The following is a 17,511-nucleotide window of genomic DNA, read 5'->3' as shown; positions in this document are numbered from 1 at the left end:
CAGAGGAAGGAGCACGAGCCGTTGATTTAGCATTATATCGTAAATGTGACACATCCAGAGGTGGAATCATTGCAGTTGCAGGAGAAAGAGAAGATGAGAAAAAATATATTTTTTGTCCAGGTCTGAGGGGATTTAATACGTCAGGGTAGTTTTAAGTACCAAAAGTATATTTTCTATTGATGTTGAGATGTTGAAAATAGAAACAGAGACAGAGAGAGAGAGAGAGAGAGGAGGTGATGATGTTATTAACAGGGGAGGAGGAAGAGATGCAGAATCTTTGTTTGGCTCAGGGTCACGGTCGGGGCTTATTGGTCAGGATCACCAGTAGAGCATGCATCAAAAGTGAGGTGTTGACAGTCTGTGAAAAAAAACAAACTAAAAAAAAAAACCACGATTTTGCATTGTTCAGTGTTGTGCAACACTTCACATTTGTGAACATGCCCTTGTTAACCCCCCACTCTACCCAGCTCACTTCCTTGAAACCTGCTGTTTTCTGAGACCAAAGTTCACTTTGCTGGAGAAGGGGAGGGAGGAGGGGGGAGGTGGGGTAGGGCGGGCAGGGGGAGGAAAAAAGAGGGAGTACATTTAGTTGCATTTTAATAGAAAAAAGAAAAGAAATAGATGGCAGGTGGGAGGAGGAGAGCATCCACGGAGATGTTTGCCAGGTCGTATAGAGGTCAAGACGTGTTTGCTATACTATAAATTGAATATATTTCTCTAAACATCGCTGATGGTGAGATGAGAGACGCCCACAACAGAGGAGTCACAGGTTATGTAGCAACAACCTACCAAGGCAGGACAGTTGACAAAGCTCGAAGCAATTAAGGGTAATTATTATGAGGTGTTTCTGAGGGGATGGATGGGGGGGTTGGGGTGGAGGGGGGGTTGGGGGGTTCAGCTCAAACGTCCTTTGTCTTCCAAGGGGGTTTTGCACTATGTGATACAATCAGTCTTGTTCTCCACGTGGATTTTTTTTCTTTATATGCATGAAACCAAACACAGGCCTACCTATGTTCTTTGTTGTTCCTTATGCAGCCTATTTATGGTCGGAGCGATCTCTCTATGTACAGCGCTTTGATCAGGAATGAGTGGGTGATTCAAGGCTGCGTCCTCACACGTCGTCTCTGTGCGTGTGTGTGTGTGTGTGTCCTTGCAAACATGAGAAGCATGATAAAGCACAAAGCATCGTGTCCCAATCCCACATTTTTTTCCCTCATGACAAAAAGATTACGGTTATCTTTTTTTTTTATCTCTGAGAGACTGAGTTCATTCTAACTATTAAAACGTTGGTGTGCAGTAAAAACATGCATCTCCAAACTTGGATTTTTTATAAGCTGAGAAAAATGTCCTACTTCATAAGCCAAATAAACCATTTATTTAAAAGCCCAGTTTTTTCTGGGTTTTTTCTCAGTTACAAAGCTGAAAACTTTTTTTCCTTGGCCTATAAAAAGTTGATCTTTGGAGTTGTGTTTTTTTTTTCACCACATAAATCTTTTTTTTAACATACTGGCAATAAAAACAGAATTCATCTGAGATTCAAGCTCACAAACTCTGCAAAATAGCGCGTGTCACATGTGACTGATCAGCCACTGATCGATCGATCAATCACCCACACATTCCTCATCAATGAAGGACTGGAAAAAGCCTGAATGCAGTCTAAATACTATTCCCTGTCCTTTTACAGCACTAGTGTAATGAAATGGTATGTTTTGTTATCTTATCGTTTTGTTTGTGTGAAAGTCATGATGTTTACTTTTTCTATTACTTCTCTCTTTATGTATGTATTCATTTTTTTGTCCATCTTTCAGCTTTGTTAAGAGCTAGTAGTAGCAGCAGCGGTAGGCTATTTTATGTTCAGTTGAAAGTTACAAGATGTCTCATTTGGGAGTTTTAGGACATTTGTTGCTTTTGTTTTTAACTATTTTTATTAATGTTCTTTTTATTATTTTTCTTTTGTTTCATTTTTTTTCTCTCAAGGAAATCCACTTCCTGGGTTAAAGATACATTGAATGTGGATTGACTCACGCAAGCCCTGTTTTTTTAGGCGACGTAAATGTTTTTATATTGTGCAACGAGAAGCTCATTTCAATTTCCAATGTGCACTTCAACGGTTTTAATAATATAACAGAAAAGAAAAACGCTTTGTTCATGCTTTTCTTTCTTCTAAGTATGACTTATTAAGAAGTTTAAGCTTTACATGAACTGAGAAACTCATGATCGGTAGCCATGTGTTTGTAACAATTTACAATACGTCCTGGAGTAAGGTTGTTTCTAAAAAAACAACAACAACAGTTTGAATTAAAATAAAACAAAAAATGAAAATGTAGTGAAAGTCAAATATGATAAGTCCCCTGCATCTTCAGCTAAAACATAAAGCTCAGGGTACAACAACAAAAACTAATGTGGATCCTACACAGGAGGACAGAATTGGGGGTAAAAAAAAATCAACTTTCTCATTTGCAGCCTTGTTTGATATTTCTCCCACAGAGATTTGTGAGATTTCCCTCAGAGCAAACTGATCCTATAAAGTCAGCTGGCCTTGTGACCTGGTGCTTAATTGGCTGAAGAATGTGGGGAAAACACACTTTCTGTCTGTCTAAGGTCACCTTCAGTGCGATACTGTAAGAGCGGAGGGGTTTTTTCCAAGTCTGGGCGCAGTTTGGCATAAAGTAAAGTCGAAAAGAAAAGTACAGCAGGTGAAGTGGCATTAATAATAATGAGTGTGAATGGGCAGGAGGAGGCATGGAAGTGGTTTTTGGCCCAAGATGAGACTCGGGTGATGTTAGTGAAAGCTGTTATGATGTTTTTATGAGGATGGATCCACTGCAAATCGAATGAAGGGAATCTGTAATCATTTAAGTGTTCGTATGCACTTCATTTTTACCTTCGGGTTTGGCAGTGTTAAGTCAAGTAGTGGTCAGAAACGGCACGGTTTGGGATGGTTACTGGAAAGCACAGGTTCATTATGTATTATTATTAGACAGCAGGCTCAGCTGTTCAACCTGCCATCAGGTTTACTGTAACAAATATCATGCTGTGATAAATCTCAGAAATAACACTACCAGCCAACAACCTCACTCTTAAACCAACACATACGAGCTTGTGCTCCCATTAATGAAGCCACAAGCCCGTTGTAGTGTGTTAGTTAAGGTAAAGATGTTCATACCACAAGTGTTGCTGGAGTTGTATGTTCTCAGACTGGTTCCTTTGTTGTGCCAGTTTACCTTATGATACTGTACCTTACCAATCAATAGTAAATAAAGTCACATTTCTAGCTTGATATTACTAAGCATCCACCTTGCCCCTACTACACCAGCCCAATCTCTTATTACACCATCATTTCATCATTTCATCACCAGTGTAAACACCTGAGTTGGTTCTCCATCCCTCACTTTTCTTAATGCAGGCATTAAGGCAAAAACATAAACCACAAACATTTTATTTCTGTCTTTTTTTTTTTTTTTACCTGAACTGTTTATCTTCTTATTTGTTTAAGTTATTTATACTTTGGTTTTATTTAGAGATCCAAAGAAGAACTCTGTGGCTTGTACACACTCTCTACATTTCTCTTTCCTGTGTGTGTGGTCTGTCTTTCCCCCTGTTTTAGGGTCGAGCTTGTCCTCTCGGAGGAATTGAAAATATGAGATACTCAATTCAAAATGTTAGATGTTTTTCATAATAAACATGTATGAATTCAGCCATTTGTGTCTGTCCTTTTTTACCTTTTTACATTGAATCTACTTCTCTAACATCAATCAATCAATCTCTGATTCGTTTAATTTTACAAATTACACTCATGTAATTGTTACTACTACTACTACATGCAGATTGTTGATACGACAATGTCTGATATTGAAATCAATATCTGTATGGGTGTGTTCCTAATGCCATTAACAATGGCTGCCAGTGCAGCATGACAGTCAGTCAATAATCACACTACCACATAGAAATGGAATGATTATTTACATCTGTGCTTTTCCTGCTGTTGACATTTACTGGGGGGGGAGCCTGAATTTGAAATTATGTGGCTGCTGATCTAAAGCCTGCAGGCCAACCAGCCCCCTGGTGGACCATGCATCCAACGGCCAAATTACTCCTGACATTTACAAAAGGTGAAAATTATTTTGAGCACCTAATGCTTACATATATTTCCAAAGTTTGCAGTTACCAACCTACGGTAGTCTATATAAACCTGTAGCCTATAATAGTACTGAGACCTGCATCTCATTCCTCATGTTTCATCTATCTATCTATCTATCTATCTATCTATCTATCTATCTATCTATCTATCTATCTATCTATCTATCTATCTATCTATCTATCTATCTATCTATCTATCTATCTATCTATCTATCTATCTATCTATCTATCTATCTATCTATCTAATCTAAGAAATTCAAGTCTGTGGATGGGAAAAAAATGTATGTGTGTGTCAAACAGATGAATCTATCTACAAGTGTGGATACCATGTGTGGAAAAACTATGCTGTTTAATAATTTGCGTTTTCCCCAAATTTCATACAGAAAACACTTAGCTAGCTTAGGCCTGGCTATAATAACATATTATAAACAATATTAATGTCAGATTAATAAATAATAATGTTTTAAATGTGTTTCTGTTAGCTTAGGCCTGGCTATAATAACATATTATAAACAATATTAATGTCGGATTAATAAATAATAATGTTTTAAATGTGTTTCTGTTATTATTAGTTTTTAAATGCAAAAATAAATAAATACATTATCATACATATATTTATATAAATAAATACTATAAAATAATTTAGGTAAAGTTGACAAAAATGTCTTTTTGCACTCGGTTTCTCTTGGGCGACTGTGGTCAGCTGACCGTGACGTCAGCGCGTACACCGAGAGACTGCGTCGTACACAGGAAGTTGAATTTATCAGCTGATCCTGCCTGGCTGTTGTTGATGCCCTGAAGTTGCTGTTGTTTGGACACTGTGTTGCTCTTATCTGCTCCTCCAGTCCTCCTGACAACACAAGAAGACGCATTAAAAGCCTCACCGAGAGAAAGAGAGGGAAGAAAAAAAAAAAAGGGAAACACGGTGGGGGCAATTCACCGACCGACGAGTTGATGAGTATAACAAGCGGGGGGGGAAGCGTCTCATCATCGCGGTCGAGGACTTTGAATTTGCGCACTAGCAGCGACAGAGGAGAGAGCTAGCTGCTGTTAAAGCTTGAAGGAAGAAAGAAAAAGAAAAACAGCAAAGGCAGCCGACGTGCAGCAGCAGCTTTGACGTGCTTTCTTTGTTTTAACGTCGTGCCAGTAACTGAACACACACAGTATTACATTTCTGTGTCTTAACATTTAGATTTGTTGTGTTTTTCCTTTGCTGCTGCTGCTGCTGCTGCTGCTGTTGCATATACGTTATTTATATTTATACTTCAAACTGCCAGTACGCCACACACACACAAAAAAAGGGGCAAGTAGCAGCTCGTCAGCTAACGTTAGCCCTCCATAGCGCAAAGAAAGAAACAGTGTTGTTGTTGTAATTGTTTTGCTTTCGTAGCCGTCGTTAACAAGAGGCAGATAACACGGTGTGTTTTGTTGTCTGTTTTGTCACTGGATCAGGTGCTTTGTTTAGTTTTGTCTCTTGGTCTGTTACAGGACAGGACAACACCGCTGTTAAGTGTAGCTAAAGCTGAGGTTCACTTATGATATTGAAACCTGTTGGACAATTTTTTTTGTGTGTGTGTGTGATTTATCTGCTCGTTTGTCCTTGAATTTTTTTTGTTCTTGTTTCCGTATCGATTTTTGTTTTAGAAACCACACACACATACACACATACACGAAAACAAGCAGGAGGTTAACTGACAGCTGGCCTTGTGCGTTTTAAGTTTTGCTGACAGGTTGCGTAATTTGTTTGTGTGCAAGCTGTCAGCCTCTGTGGGTAACTTGTTAGATTGTAATTTAAAACTTATGTGTTTCTGTGAGCCTTAGGTGTCCAGCCTTCGGGAATATCATTTTAAATATTTAACATTTTGTCATCATTTTGTCTAGCACCTTTTTTTTTTTTTTTTTTTTAAATGTCAACAACCCATGACATGTGATAAAGAGCTCACTAGTTTTTTTTTTTACTGTACCTTCCAGGCTGAGTAGCTGCTTGATGCTCACACGCTGGTGCGTTTTGTGGCTTTTGAAAGAGAAGTTATGAATTAAAGTAGCATCATAAACTATAGTGACTAGTGAGTACTGTAATCAGGGAGAGACCGGCAGAGAGTAAGGGTCCCTCGGAGGGTCCCACTGTGTCTTGAGGTGAGGTGAGCTGCCCCCCCCCTACTTCTTGCCAATGCTGGATCTGGAAGTGGTGCCTGAGAGATCACTAGGAAATGAGCAATGGGAATTCGCCTTAGGTGGGTGTAATAACAACATTTGTGTTTGTAAAACCACATTTGAAATGATTTTCCTCGCTGGTTAATTTTTACTATTCACTGTTGATCCCTAAGGCTGAATAAGGAAAATACTGTTGCACTCATTTCATTTGAATGTGTTTTTGCATGTGTCTGTGTTTACAGGGATGCCATTGGCCCAGGCCATCTCTATTCTGCAGAAACACTGCCGCATCATCAAAAATGTCCAGGTGCTATACAGTGAACAGGTAAGATGGCCGAACTAAGTATTACATGATCTCTCAGTCTCTCACACACACACAAACAAAACAAAATAATCTGCTTGTGTAAGAATCCCACGTTTAGGTCTCCAGCCAAGTCCAAGTTCTTTTCAGATAAATTACCTCAGCACATTAGCTGTAAATATAATCAGAGAGTACTGACAGGTTAATAATTTATCCACAACATTGCCGCAGCATTAGTGTCCATCTTTGTCTCATTATGGGATATTTCTTGTAGTTAGTTGAAATCTGATTTTATTTTCAACTCAGCCTTGAACTTGCAGCCTGTTTTTAAAGTATTTCTCTAGATTCAATGGTTATGAAATCGCCAAGGTTGTTTTATAAATGCTGTCTGATCGTGTTGCAACTTGAAGCAGCGGTTTATATTAACATAAATAACATCTATCATATCACGAGAAACTGTCAGTGACACCAAATATATATGCAGCGTGTCCCATTCTATCTGATTGTCTGGCCATCTGCATCTCTGTGCAGAGCACGTCCCCCCCCTGCCTGTCTGTTAATTAATTCGCGTGTTTATCTGCCCCTTCAGACGCCACTCAGCCATGACCTCATACTGAACCTGACTCAGGATGGGATTAAACTGCTGTTTGATGCCACAAATCAGAGACTCAAGGTGACAATTTCTTTCTTTTTTTTTTTACTTGGTGGCTTATGTGGAAGAAAAAGCCGCAGAACCAGTCGTGTGTTAGCACTAAGGCTCAAACTCAAAGATGTCTGAGAGAAATTTGGGGGGAGATCCTCAGTGTTTCCATTGACTTCCATTCAATACAGTATTATAAGGTAGTATAAGTTCTTAACCTATAATCATTTGTACCTATGAGTAACTTCAAGTGTATTATAAAGAATGCAGTTAGGGAAGAGTGTCATTGTTTTTCTCGTATGAACAGTCTCTATCTAGATCTGGGTTTTGTTTTATTGTTTATTTCATATCTTGTATGGGCTGATTTTACATGGCTGCTACCTTGGCCAGGTCTCTCTTGTAAAAGAGATTTCTCAGATCTCAATGGGATTTCCTGGTTAAATAAAGGAAAATAAATAAATATAGTTGTAAACATTAGAGAGGAGCTGTAGGGAAGACTGTGCGAACTTTAACTTGCACAATAGGTATGAGAGAGAGCTGTGGTATTTCTCCACAGTTAATTAGCAGCCGCAGCAGCAGCAGCAGCTTACCACAGCTGAAAAACTGCTCCCACCTCTACTTCCAGATAATTAACAAAGATATTAAGACTCCCTCGGCCCCCCCTCCCGCTCCCCTGGTTTAATGACATTGAACTCACCGTTTGTTTTTCCTGCTCTAACGCTCTCCGTCTCTGTGATCTGTGACAGGTGATTGAAGTGTACGACCTGAGCAAAGTGAAGTTGAAATACTGGTGAGTGGAAATATAATGCCGAAGTAATAACCTGTTGAATATGATAGGTGATGATGATGGCCATGGTTGTTGTTGTTTCGCTTCATGTTGCCACGGAGACTATAGAATTACTAGAAGCCATAACGACGACGCCTTCTCTGCAGCTACTTAATGGATGATGTTCACCTGCATTAACCACTGTAATGTGTGTGTGTGTAGGATTGTCTATGTCCACTGACAGTGCCTCCTCCACTAATGCAGTCCAGTGCTGTATGAATAATATTAATATCCTTAATGCTGACTGACTGTGTGTTTATTGTGTTACAGTGGAGTCCATTTCAACTCTCAGGCCATTGCCCCCACAATAGAGCAAATAGACCAGTCGTTTGGAGCCACGCACCCTGGAGGTACTTCACGAAACAAAACAAAACAAAACAAAACACACTCACAAATGAAGCAGCGTTTTGATTTTTTTTTTATCTTGACCCTTTGAGCTTTTAAAGTAACATCATCATCGTCCTCTCTCCAGTTTACAATGCTGCAGAGCAGTTGTTCCATCTCAACTTTCGAGGACTCTCCTTCTCCTTCCAACTGGACTCTTGGAACGAGGCTCCAAAATACGAGGTGAGAACTTTTTTTTTTTCATTGATTGTCATTGCTTGTCACGCCGATTAAAGAAGAGCTGAGTGATCGTTTCTCCGCCACCTCAGTGGGAATCAAACCGCCGCCTCGTGAATTTTAAGTGATTACCCTACGCACGGACAGCCGGAGGTCAAGCCCTTGTGTTTTGCTCCGAGCACGTCATGCTGTTTCATCGTCTTGATCAATATTTGCTCGGCTGGATGTAGATGCCAAAATGCATGTTGAGAATGATTTTTTTTTGTTGCTGCTTGTTGAATCTTGGCAACAAATTCCTATATTTTTTTCCTGGATGGTTGTGCTGGATAGAAAATGCTGCCTGATGTGATCTTCATCACACCACAGTAACACAACAACAGTATGGCGTCTCAAAAATGCACCAAATACCAGTTCCAGTGTTATCCTGTTGAGATGTCAGAGACTCAGTGTTATGTAAGCTGGAAATCTCCTCTCTGCAGTGGAGAGTTTGGGGTCCTGTGTTTACTCAGGTAGCATAAATTCATTATTAAATTCTCAGAGACGATGGAGATACTCAGCAGTGATAGTTGAGATTTTTCCTGCATGTCTTTAAAAAAGCAGCTGGATATAGAAAAGTGTTTGTTTTTTTTTGCCTTTGTGGCTTTGTCTTTGAACTGAGCTCTGTATAATTAGACGGAGCCTCTTGTTGGATGCTGTACTGCAGCTGTGGATGTCTTGGGTGGTGTATGTCATGAACCAGCTGCTCTTGACATCTGTCCCTTTCTGCAGCTCGCTACCGCTGATGGCTTCACTGCTGCTTTTTACAAGTTAGATTCACCTCAGCTGACTTTTTGCAGTGTATCTCTTTCTCTTTATGTTAGCTGCCTGCTACACCATGTAATGCTGCACCAACAACATCTGCGCTATTATAGTATTGATTATTTAATTTACCTTCCCATCCACCCAGGAGCTGCATAATGAACTGGTTGAATGGTTTTGTTTAAATTCTCCAGAGCAGCAACTTGTGCTTGATGCGTGCATGTAAGAACGCGGTAGATTCAATGTCTAGTCCAAGTTATAATATGTATTTTTTTTCAAAATCTCAACACTTTGCTGTAAAACACTCCCTGTTTGACATGAGTGTGTCTGAGACTCTGTGGAAGCCGAGCCATGTCGCAGTAACATATTGCAGTTTATTTCCTGGGATAATTATAGTATAAACTTTGTCAACTTCTGTTTGATCTAATGAGATGAAATTATTAGTTCATCTCATTTAAATCGTATTTATTTTTGATTCATCAGTCTTACTCTATGGTCTTACTATAAACTTACATTCATATCTGCAATTGACATGATAATAGATTGATACTCAGCGCGCGTATATCCACACAACATTGTCACAAAAATATCATAACGCTATGCTGTATTGATTGTTTTCCCCTCACCTCAACCTAAAATCTCCAAGTCTTGGCTCTAAAAATTAAAATTAAAATAAACAATCTGCAGTTGTTGCCTCGATACTGATGAATGCGCTGCAAAAAATCAGAATAAATGAACCGTCACTGAGAGGAATAGATGAATCACAGTGAGTGTTGATTAGCTGCTGCACCTCTCTCAGATTAAAGGTTACAGTTTGATAGAGACTTAAATTAGATTGACTTGGTTTTTCCCACTTGAACACAGGTATGTAGGTCAGTCACTGTGTGTTATGTGACACTTGACACCTCTGTGCTTTATCATCTTTTTATCACCTCTTTCTCTACATGTCAAAATAGTTTCCCGTTTTACCTCGTCTTCATAATATGTCTGTTATGTCTGGACACACAAACACAATGTCTGTCTCCCAGTCTGGTACTACTCCCAGTTGTTTTGCCTTGGCAGCCTAACTTTGCCCTGGGTTTGGCCTCCCTGCAGATTCCACACGGGGCCATGGTCAAGAGGATGCACATCTACACTGGCAACAACCTGCAGGAAACAAGGTGCACACACACGCACACACATACTGTTGTGAAGGCTGCACATTACTTAGAAATAACATAATACAATAGAGAGATAATAGAAAACGTTTAGAAGATTTTAATCTCATATGGTGATAAAAGTGTTTTGTGAGCAGTAGATAAAAAGCGGCTGCTAATGTGATAAGCCAGCCGCCGCAGCTTTGATGGCTGTTGACTAATATAACAGTGGTTTGGTTTGTTGTTGTTATGTGTGTATATATGAATTATTATGTTCCTATTAGGCCAAAGACAGAAACATTACATTTTTAATATGTGTGCTCTATTAATATAAAATACAAACCCTCAGGTTTAAGAAACCCGGTGATAACAGGCACAACCCTATTTCCCCTCTATTTCCTCAGAGCTCCAGCGATGCCGTTGGCTTGTTTCCTTGGCAACATCTATGCAGAGTGTGTGGATGTCCTGAGAGATCGGGCCGGACCTCTGGGGCTCAAGCTCCGCCTTCTCACTGCAGGTAACATATGTCTCTGCATCTGTGTGTGTGTCGAAGAACAAATGGGACTGCAGTATTAAAACAGCAAAGATGGAAGAAACACAGAATAATGTTTCTGTAGCCAACACAGACTTATCAATTATTAGTCAATCACTTAAGAGCAGAATAGAATAGCAATACTTTGTCTACCTTTGCATGCAACGACAGAAATTTGTCTTTGGCTTGCATAAAAACACATTTATAAAAAAGAAAACATTTTATAACATCAGCAGAAACCCATTAAATAATTTACATAAACAGTTTACAGTCAATTATAAAATCCAGTATAAATATATAAAGTGCATTATGCAGCAGTGCATAAAATCATTCCGACCCAGATCAGAAGCCTCAGTTCATGTCCACACCAAACATATTAAAGAAAGTGTTAAGTGATGTAACTGGATGGTTAAAAAAATGAAAACACAAACTTTTTGGTTTGTTTTTGTTCCTAGAAAACAGCGAGAACACAACTGACTGTAGCTCAATATTGACAGTTTACATCACAAATTTCCCTCAACTACACAAGTTTGTATAAAAGTGTCACAAAAACAGTTATAATTACAGCAACAACAGCAAAATGATGTAGGAATTCAATTCATAGTCAAATATGAAGTGGAAATGATGAATAAAAAATGTGTACAGTAGCTTAACAGAATATAGGTTAATAAGAAACCCAACTATATGACTAAGCACCACTGTAGCTGCTGTTTCTTGGTTCCTTCTCTCTGATTGTTCGGTAATGTGTGGGTGCAGGTTGTGGCCCTGGTGGGGTGACTGATGCTAAAGTGAGGTCTCTAGAGAGGAACATCTACTTCGGAGACTCCTGTCAGGACGTACTGGGAGCTCTGGGGTCACCACATAAAGTCTTCTACAAGTCTGAGGACAAGGTAGGAGCTCTTCAATCACATCACGTGTTCTTATTATTATACCTTCACATTAAAAATGACCGATTGTCTATCATTCGGTTCGGTTTTCTCCTCCCGTCTTGATGCTCATTAACTGTTTTACCCCAGACTCACTTTAACAGTTTCACCTCACATTAAATAACAATCTGTATTGTTGTGAACTGTTGTTTCTTTCAGATGAAGATCCACTCTCCATCTCCTCACAAGCAGGTTCCGTCTAAATGTAACGACTACTTCTTCAACTACTTCACCCTCGGAGTGGTACGTGAGCTCAGCCAACACATGATGTCCGAGCGTATTATGTATTGTTGTTATAGCTGTGGCTATACTGAGGAACAAATTAACCCACCTTAGCATATTTGAAGTAATTCAGAAATGAAGCCATAAAGTTAAAGCAGAAGTAAGTGATATATTTGTGTTAATATAAGTCTTAAATAGTTATATCTTCCGACAGCAATCACTTACATAGAGTGTTTGGACTGAAACACGGGTCTGTCAGTCCCTCTGCTCTGCTCTGAGCCGAAGAGAAACATTTATCGTATCCTACAGTTTTTATCCAATGAGGAGAGAGAACGGCATGCAGGGCTGTGTGTGCAGCCAAGGGACGCCGTGAATGTGGCGATGTAGGGACGAGGACTGTTATGGTGCGTTCAAGGAAACTCGTATTTTTCCGACCGTGAAGTGGTACCAGTTCGATCTGGTACGAGTTCACGGTCGGAAGTTACGAGTGGCCGTTATAGTGACTTTCACCGGTAAAACAGGTCGGAAAAACACGAGTGGGTTGCCTGGAACGCTACAAAGTCGTAAGTTGTGACTTGAAGCTGTAATTTACGATTTCAAAAGCCTGCCTGGAACGCAGCATTAGCGAAAATGACCGGATCGCTTACTTCTGCTTTAAGACACCTACAGTATTTTCTGTTCATGTTAATGCACTTCAGTCTGATAACTCCTGTGGCTGTGCAGCGGTTAGTCACGTTGACATTTAAATGAAACCTCTTCAGCCTGTGTGAGTGACCTGTGGGTTACCGTCTCTCATTTCCCAGGCCTGTTTGTTTGGACAGTCTGGTCTGAGAACGTAAACAAGATGCAGCCGCTGTTTAGATCCACTGATCGAGAAAAACTTCAGCTCTGTCTGTCACATGGATGGGTGTGGGGGCGTAGTCCTGCCTCTATCTGCATTAACTCACCCACTGTTTGCAGTAGATAGGACTGTAGAGAGCTGGTGCAGTCTTGATTGTGTTTTATTTGTTATTTTTACTCCTCAGGATATCCTCTTTGACTCGACATCTCACCTGGTCAAGAAGTTTGTCCTCCACACCAACTACCCTGGACATTACAACTTCAATATGTAAATATCCTAACAAATTGTTTTCTCTCTTGTGTTTTTCTCTGACCCAGTTTCCTCCACAATAATAGTTGACAATATTAAGTCTATTTTTACTGCAGCCTCTGTTCCTGCTTTTGATTGTGTTTTCCGTGTCCTCACAGATATCATCGATGTGACTTTAAGATTCCACTAGTCATCAAAAAAGGTGAGACACGTCTTTTAGTCTCGGCTCCATCTCTTCCTCTCTCATGTGTTTGTCTTAATCCTCTCATTTACTGAACGTCTGTCTCTTGTTTCGTCTCCATCAGAAGGAAGTGATGCTCAGACAGAGGACGGCATCTTAACCACCTACAGTAAGGTCAGTCATGGATAGAGTTTATTATAATAACACGTACAGTTTCGCTCATAAGTTTACATACCCTGGAAGATTTTGTAACTGTGTACCCCTCAATTTCCACTTTTATGAGAGCTTGAACACTGCTGATTGGCTTTCTCAAGTCTTTGGAAACAACCTCCTCCCTCAGGACTTTTGACAGTTCTTTTGCTTTCCCCAGTGGCTCAGAATCCAGCAAAGTCAGTGCAGCAATGGATGAAATGTACAGGTGTTTGTCAAGAGCCCAGAATCTCTTTGACTTTTTATACAAAGACACTAATTACAAGCAACCAAGTCACAGACATGGACACCCTGAGTAGCCATTTAAACCAGTCTGTGTCAGTCTGTGTGTATTTTATCAGGGTAAAACTTTGAGGGTATGTAAACTTTTGATCAGGGCCATTTTGGTGGTTGCACTTATTAGGATTTATAAAGATCAAACACAGTTGTGTGATAATAAATGGCTTTGCCCAGCCACTAACTCTAAATAAAAAAAGTTTTGTTGCATTATCAATTTTATTTTCTGAAATGTAGCCAGTATTTCACAAATTCTGCCAGGGTATATAAAACTTTGAGTACAACTGTATATTTTGGTAGATGTCTGTCGGGTTTTGTTTTAATTTCACAAGATGCCACTGTGGTCGGATCATAGTGACCTGAGATGACCTTGACCACGTAGGATGCAAAACTTAATTTATTTCATGCCTTGAATAGTATGAAATATGCATATTCTATAATGTTTCACAGGATATCCAAGTATTTCTTGACTGTTCACAGAAGACAGTTGGATTCCAGTCTGTTTTACTGTTTGGCAACGACAGTCAGAAAGTTTTGGATCAGCGGAGCCTTTTATTGGCCCCAGACCTGTGAATGTGGAGACGAGTCCAAATTCAGTTTTAGTGGAGCTGGATGATGTGACTTCTGTTGTATATTATATTGAGTTTCATGTTGCTACACAGGAAGTAATATAAAAGTCCTGACCCGTGCTTTTTAAACAGGTCGGTTTGTGGTGAAACCAGCGCTGACTGTTGATAGAAAGATTTTTTTTTTCTTGTGCTTGAGTCATCTGTTAACGCCCGGTTTCTCTTTAGTGGGATCAGATTCAGGAGCTGCTGGGTCACCCGATGGAGAAACCTGTGGTGCTGCACAGGTAAAGTACACACACACACACACACACACACACACACACACACACACACACACACACACACACACACACACACACACACACACATAGTACATGCTCTGGCACATGCACAGATACTGGAATATAGATCTACACTGCTAAATGATTCCCACATCATCAGGATCCTTTGTGAAAATGTCTCAGTGTTATTTACAACTACAACATTGAAACTCTGTATGAGTTTCTGTATGAAACGTAACCAGATGTTTGGAACAGTGTCCAGATTGAGCGTCTTTGTCGCATGCTTGTGTTTGACAGGTCCTCGTCAGCCAATAACACCAACCCGTTCGGCTCCACCTTCTGTTTTGGACTGCAGAGGATGATCTTTGAGGTGAGAAGTGAACACTTTGGTCTCTGTGGGTGTAGCTGGTCTGGACAGTGTGTACACAGCTTTAAAGAGGAACTAAGCAGGATTCTTCCCGTAACGTTATCCACTGCTCCATTTATTGATTTTTTGTTGTAAACAAATGCACATGGGCGAGAGGAGTGTAACCAAAACAGCGGAAAAGCGACCGGACTTGCATAGTTCCCCTTTAACTGAGAAACAGCACGCAGGTTGTTTGAATGGCTGCATCACACTGTGTAAGAAATCCCTGTTACTGCTTTCCAAAATCTACTGAGAAACGACATCTATGACTTTTTCAGTTCTCACTGTGATGAATTTAAAGGGATAGTTCAACATTTTGGCAAATTCGCCCATTGTCATAATCCCTATAGTCATAGCAGTAGGTTCGTTACCTTTAATTGTCGGTGTTGTTGCTTTCGAGGTAAATTCATGCAAAACCACTGATGCGCGTTGCCTTCAGGGACAGTTTTTCTGCAAGTAGTCTCTGTATTTACCTCGAAAACAACTTGTCCACCAGAGCGTTTTGGAGTTGTTGGATTGTGTGTTTGATGAGTTTGATGAGGGAAACCAAGAAATCCCATGAGCCTCTGTAGCGTAGCTCTGAGCAGCTCGCGGCTCTGCTCCGCCGTTCTAAAAACAACATGCACCGACAATTAAAGGTAACAAACCTACTGCTAAAACTATAGGGATTATGGCAATGGGCCAATTTGCCAAAATGTTGAACTGTCCCTTTAAAACCTAGAAATTATATAACAATTAAAACAGTTATTACTGTTGTTTCTTTTGTACTTATGATCTGTTTCCTTTCCTCCCAGGTGATGCAGAATAACCACATAGCATCAGTGACGCTCTACGGTGCTTCTCGGACCACCAGTCAAGCCCGACCCGAGTCCAGCAGCAGTTCCCACTGAACGAGTAAAAAAAAAAACCAGAACCACATCCCATTCTGGCCTGTCCTGAATCTAGTACCTCTACTGACTGAACTTTTAACCCAGAGCCAGATTCTTAACCAAGCAGACCTAACCCAGAACTACAAAGTCATTCTCGCTCCAACAAGAAGCCAAGATAACTGAGAAACAACCAAATCACACCCGATATTAATCCGCTTCTCCTTCGTGGGGGTACTAGGATTTAACCTTCCAATCAGACGCTCCCAGCCGACATGGTCGAACCAACCCTTGAATATCTGAATCTAGTAACGCGGTCGCATCGCAGTGCTGGAGCATTGCTGCTTTTGAAACTAAAAACCAGTGAGATTATTTCCACGGTCGTGTGGGAAATCTCACTGTGGTGCTGCGAGAAATCTGCATCCTGGTAGAGCTCAGCTGTTTCCTGTCCCGCCCGCCTGCCCGCCCGCCCGCTGTCGAGTGACTGCATCCGCCCAGGTCAGGACCACAGAAGAAGAAGAGTTTGTGTCCCGACTGTACAGTTAGTTTGGACAGCGTTGGTTCCACCAGTAAAAAAAAAGACGTAATGGCCACCGCCGCCTAAATGTGACATTAACCTCCAGTAACCTTGCGCTGGTCCGATAACAGACGCCGTTTGAATTCATCTGCTGCAAATCACACACACATGTCAAAGATCAAAGATGGAGTTAACGTGAAGTTAACGTGGCCGCCGCTGGAAACTGCTCTGGCTTTGACCCCTTGTGATTACACATCAACCAACCACACACTGCCAGTCACAACCAGTTGTACCGCCTGTCTTCCTGCCACAACTTCAAAAACCAGAACCAGAACCAGAAACCAGAACCAGAAACCTGGCCCCGACCGCCTCAGTCCAAAACCCTTGAACTCATCCACACCGCAAGAACCAAATCAGCCCAGCCCAACCAACAGACGCCAGAGCCAAACACACCGAGCCGCAGAGGACTGTAACCAAAAACAAGAAAAAGAAAACAGAAAGAAAAACACAAGAATCCACAAGATTTGATCGTTCCAGACGAGAACCAAACACACTCAGGATGTGGGAGAGTGTCGAGTCGAGTCGAGGCCCCGGACGGAACCGGCTCCGTTGTTGGACGAGCTCGTCAAAAAAAAAAACAAGATGTGAATCCTCTTTCAGCAGAACGATCCCAACGTCTGACGTCACCTCCCAGATTAGTGTCTCCCTCCCTCCTCATCTCCACACTCGTCCTTCAGCTTCGTTCAGTGGTTGCCCACACACACACAAACACATAACAGTGAGCTCTCTATTAACCCAATGCTGTTACATTAGCATCACACGCACACACACACACACACTCACGTATATGAATATCTGCATGTGTTAGACTGCTGGTTT

General features: G+C 40.7%; 1 protein-coding gene across 3 annotated transcripts; it reads left to right on the top strand.

Annotated features, from left to right (window-relative positions):
• The first annotated feature begins 4,928 nt into the window (after positions 1–4,928).
• Positions 4,929–17,107, top strand: phaf1 (phagosome assembly factor 1). 3 transcript variants are annotated; one of them, XM_085780023.1, is made up of 17 exons: positions 4,929–5,065; positions 6,224–6,374; positions 6,537–6,619; positions 7,185–7,268; positions 7,982–8,025; positions 8,332–8,411; positions 8,534–8,628; positions 10,483–10,580; positions 10,961–11,073; positions 11,845–11,978; positions 12,174–12,257; positions 13,262–13,344; positions 13,485–13,528; positions 13,632–13,681; positions 14,788–14,846; positions 15,141–15,213; positions 16,044–17,107. In XM_085780023.1, exons 2-17 carry the CDS (start codon positions 6,311–6,313, stop codon positions 16,137–16,139), a joined length of 1,284 nt encoding a protein of 427 aa, XP_085636149.1. In that variant the 5' UTR covers positions 4,929–5,065; positions 6,224–6,310; the 3' UTR covers positions 16,140–17,107. The 3 variants fall into 3 exon arrangements, with proteins under 3 accessions (XP_085636149.1, XP_085636151.1, XP_085636150.1); XM_085780025.1 differs by lacking the exon at positions 4,929–5,065 and having other exon boundaries at positions 5,068–6,374; positions 10,516–10,580; XM_085780024.1 differs by lacking the exon at positions 4,929–5,065 and having other exon boundaries at positions 6,055–6,374; positions 13,635–13,681; positions 16,044–16,405.
• The last annotated feature ends 404 nt before the right edge of the window (positions 17,108–17,511 follow it).

The sequence above is a fragment of the Trachurus japonicus genome, chromosome 6 (genome assembly GCF_045865225.1).
Source record: "Trachurus japonicus isolate A0001 chromosome 6, Traja_1.0".
NCBI lineage: Eukaryota > Metazoa > Chordata > Actinopteri > Carangiformes > Carangidae > Trachurus > Trachurus japonicus.
This window is presented reverse-complemented; position numbering and strand designations above follow the sequence as displayed.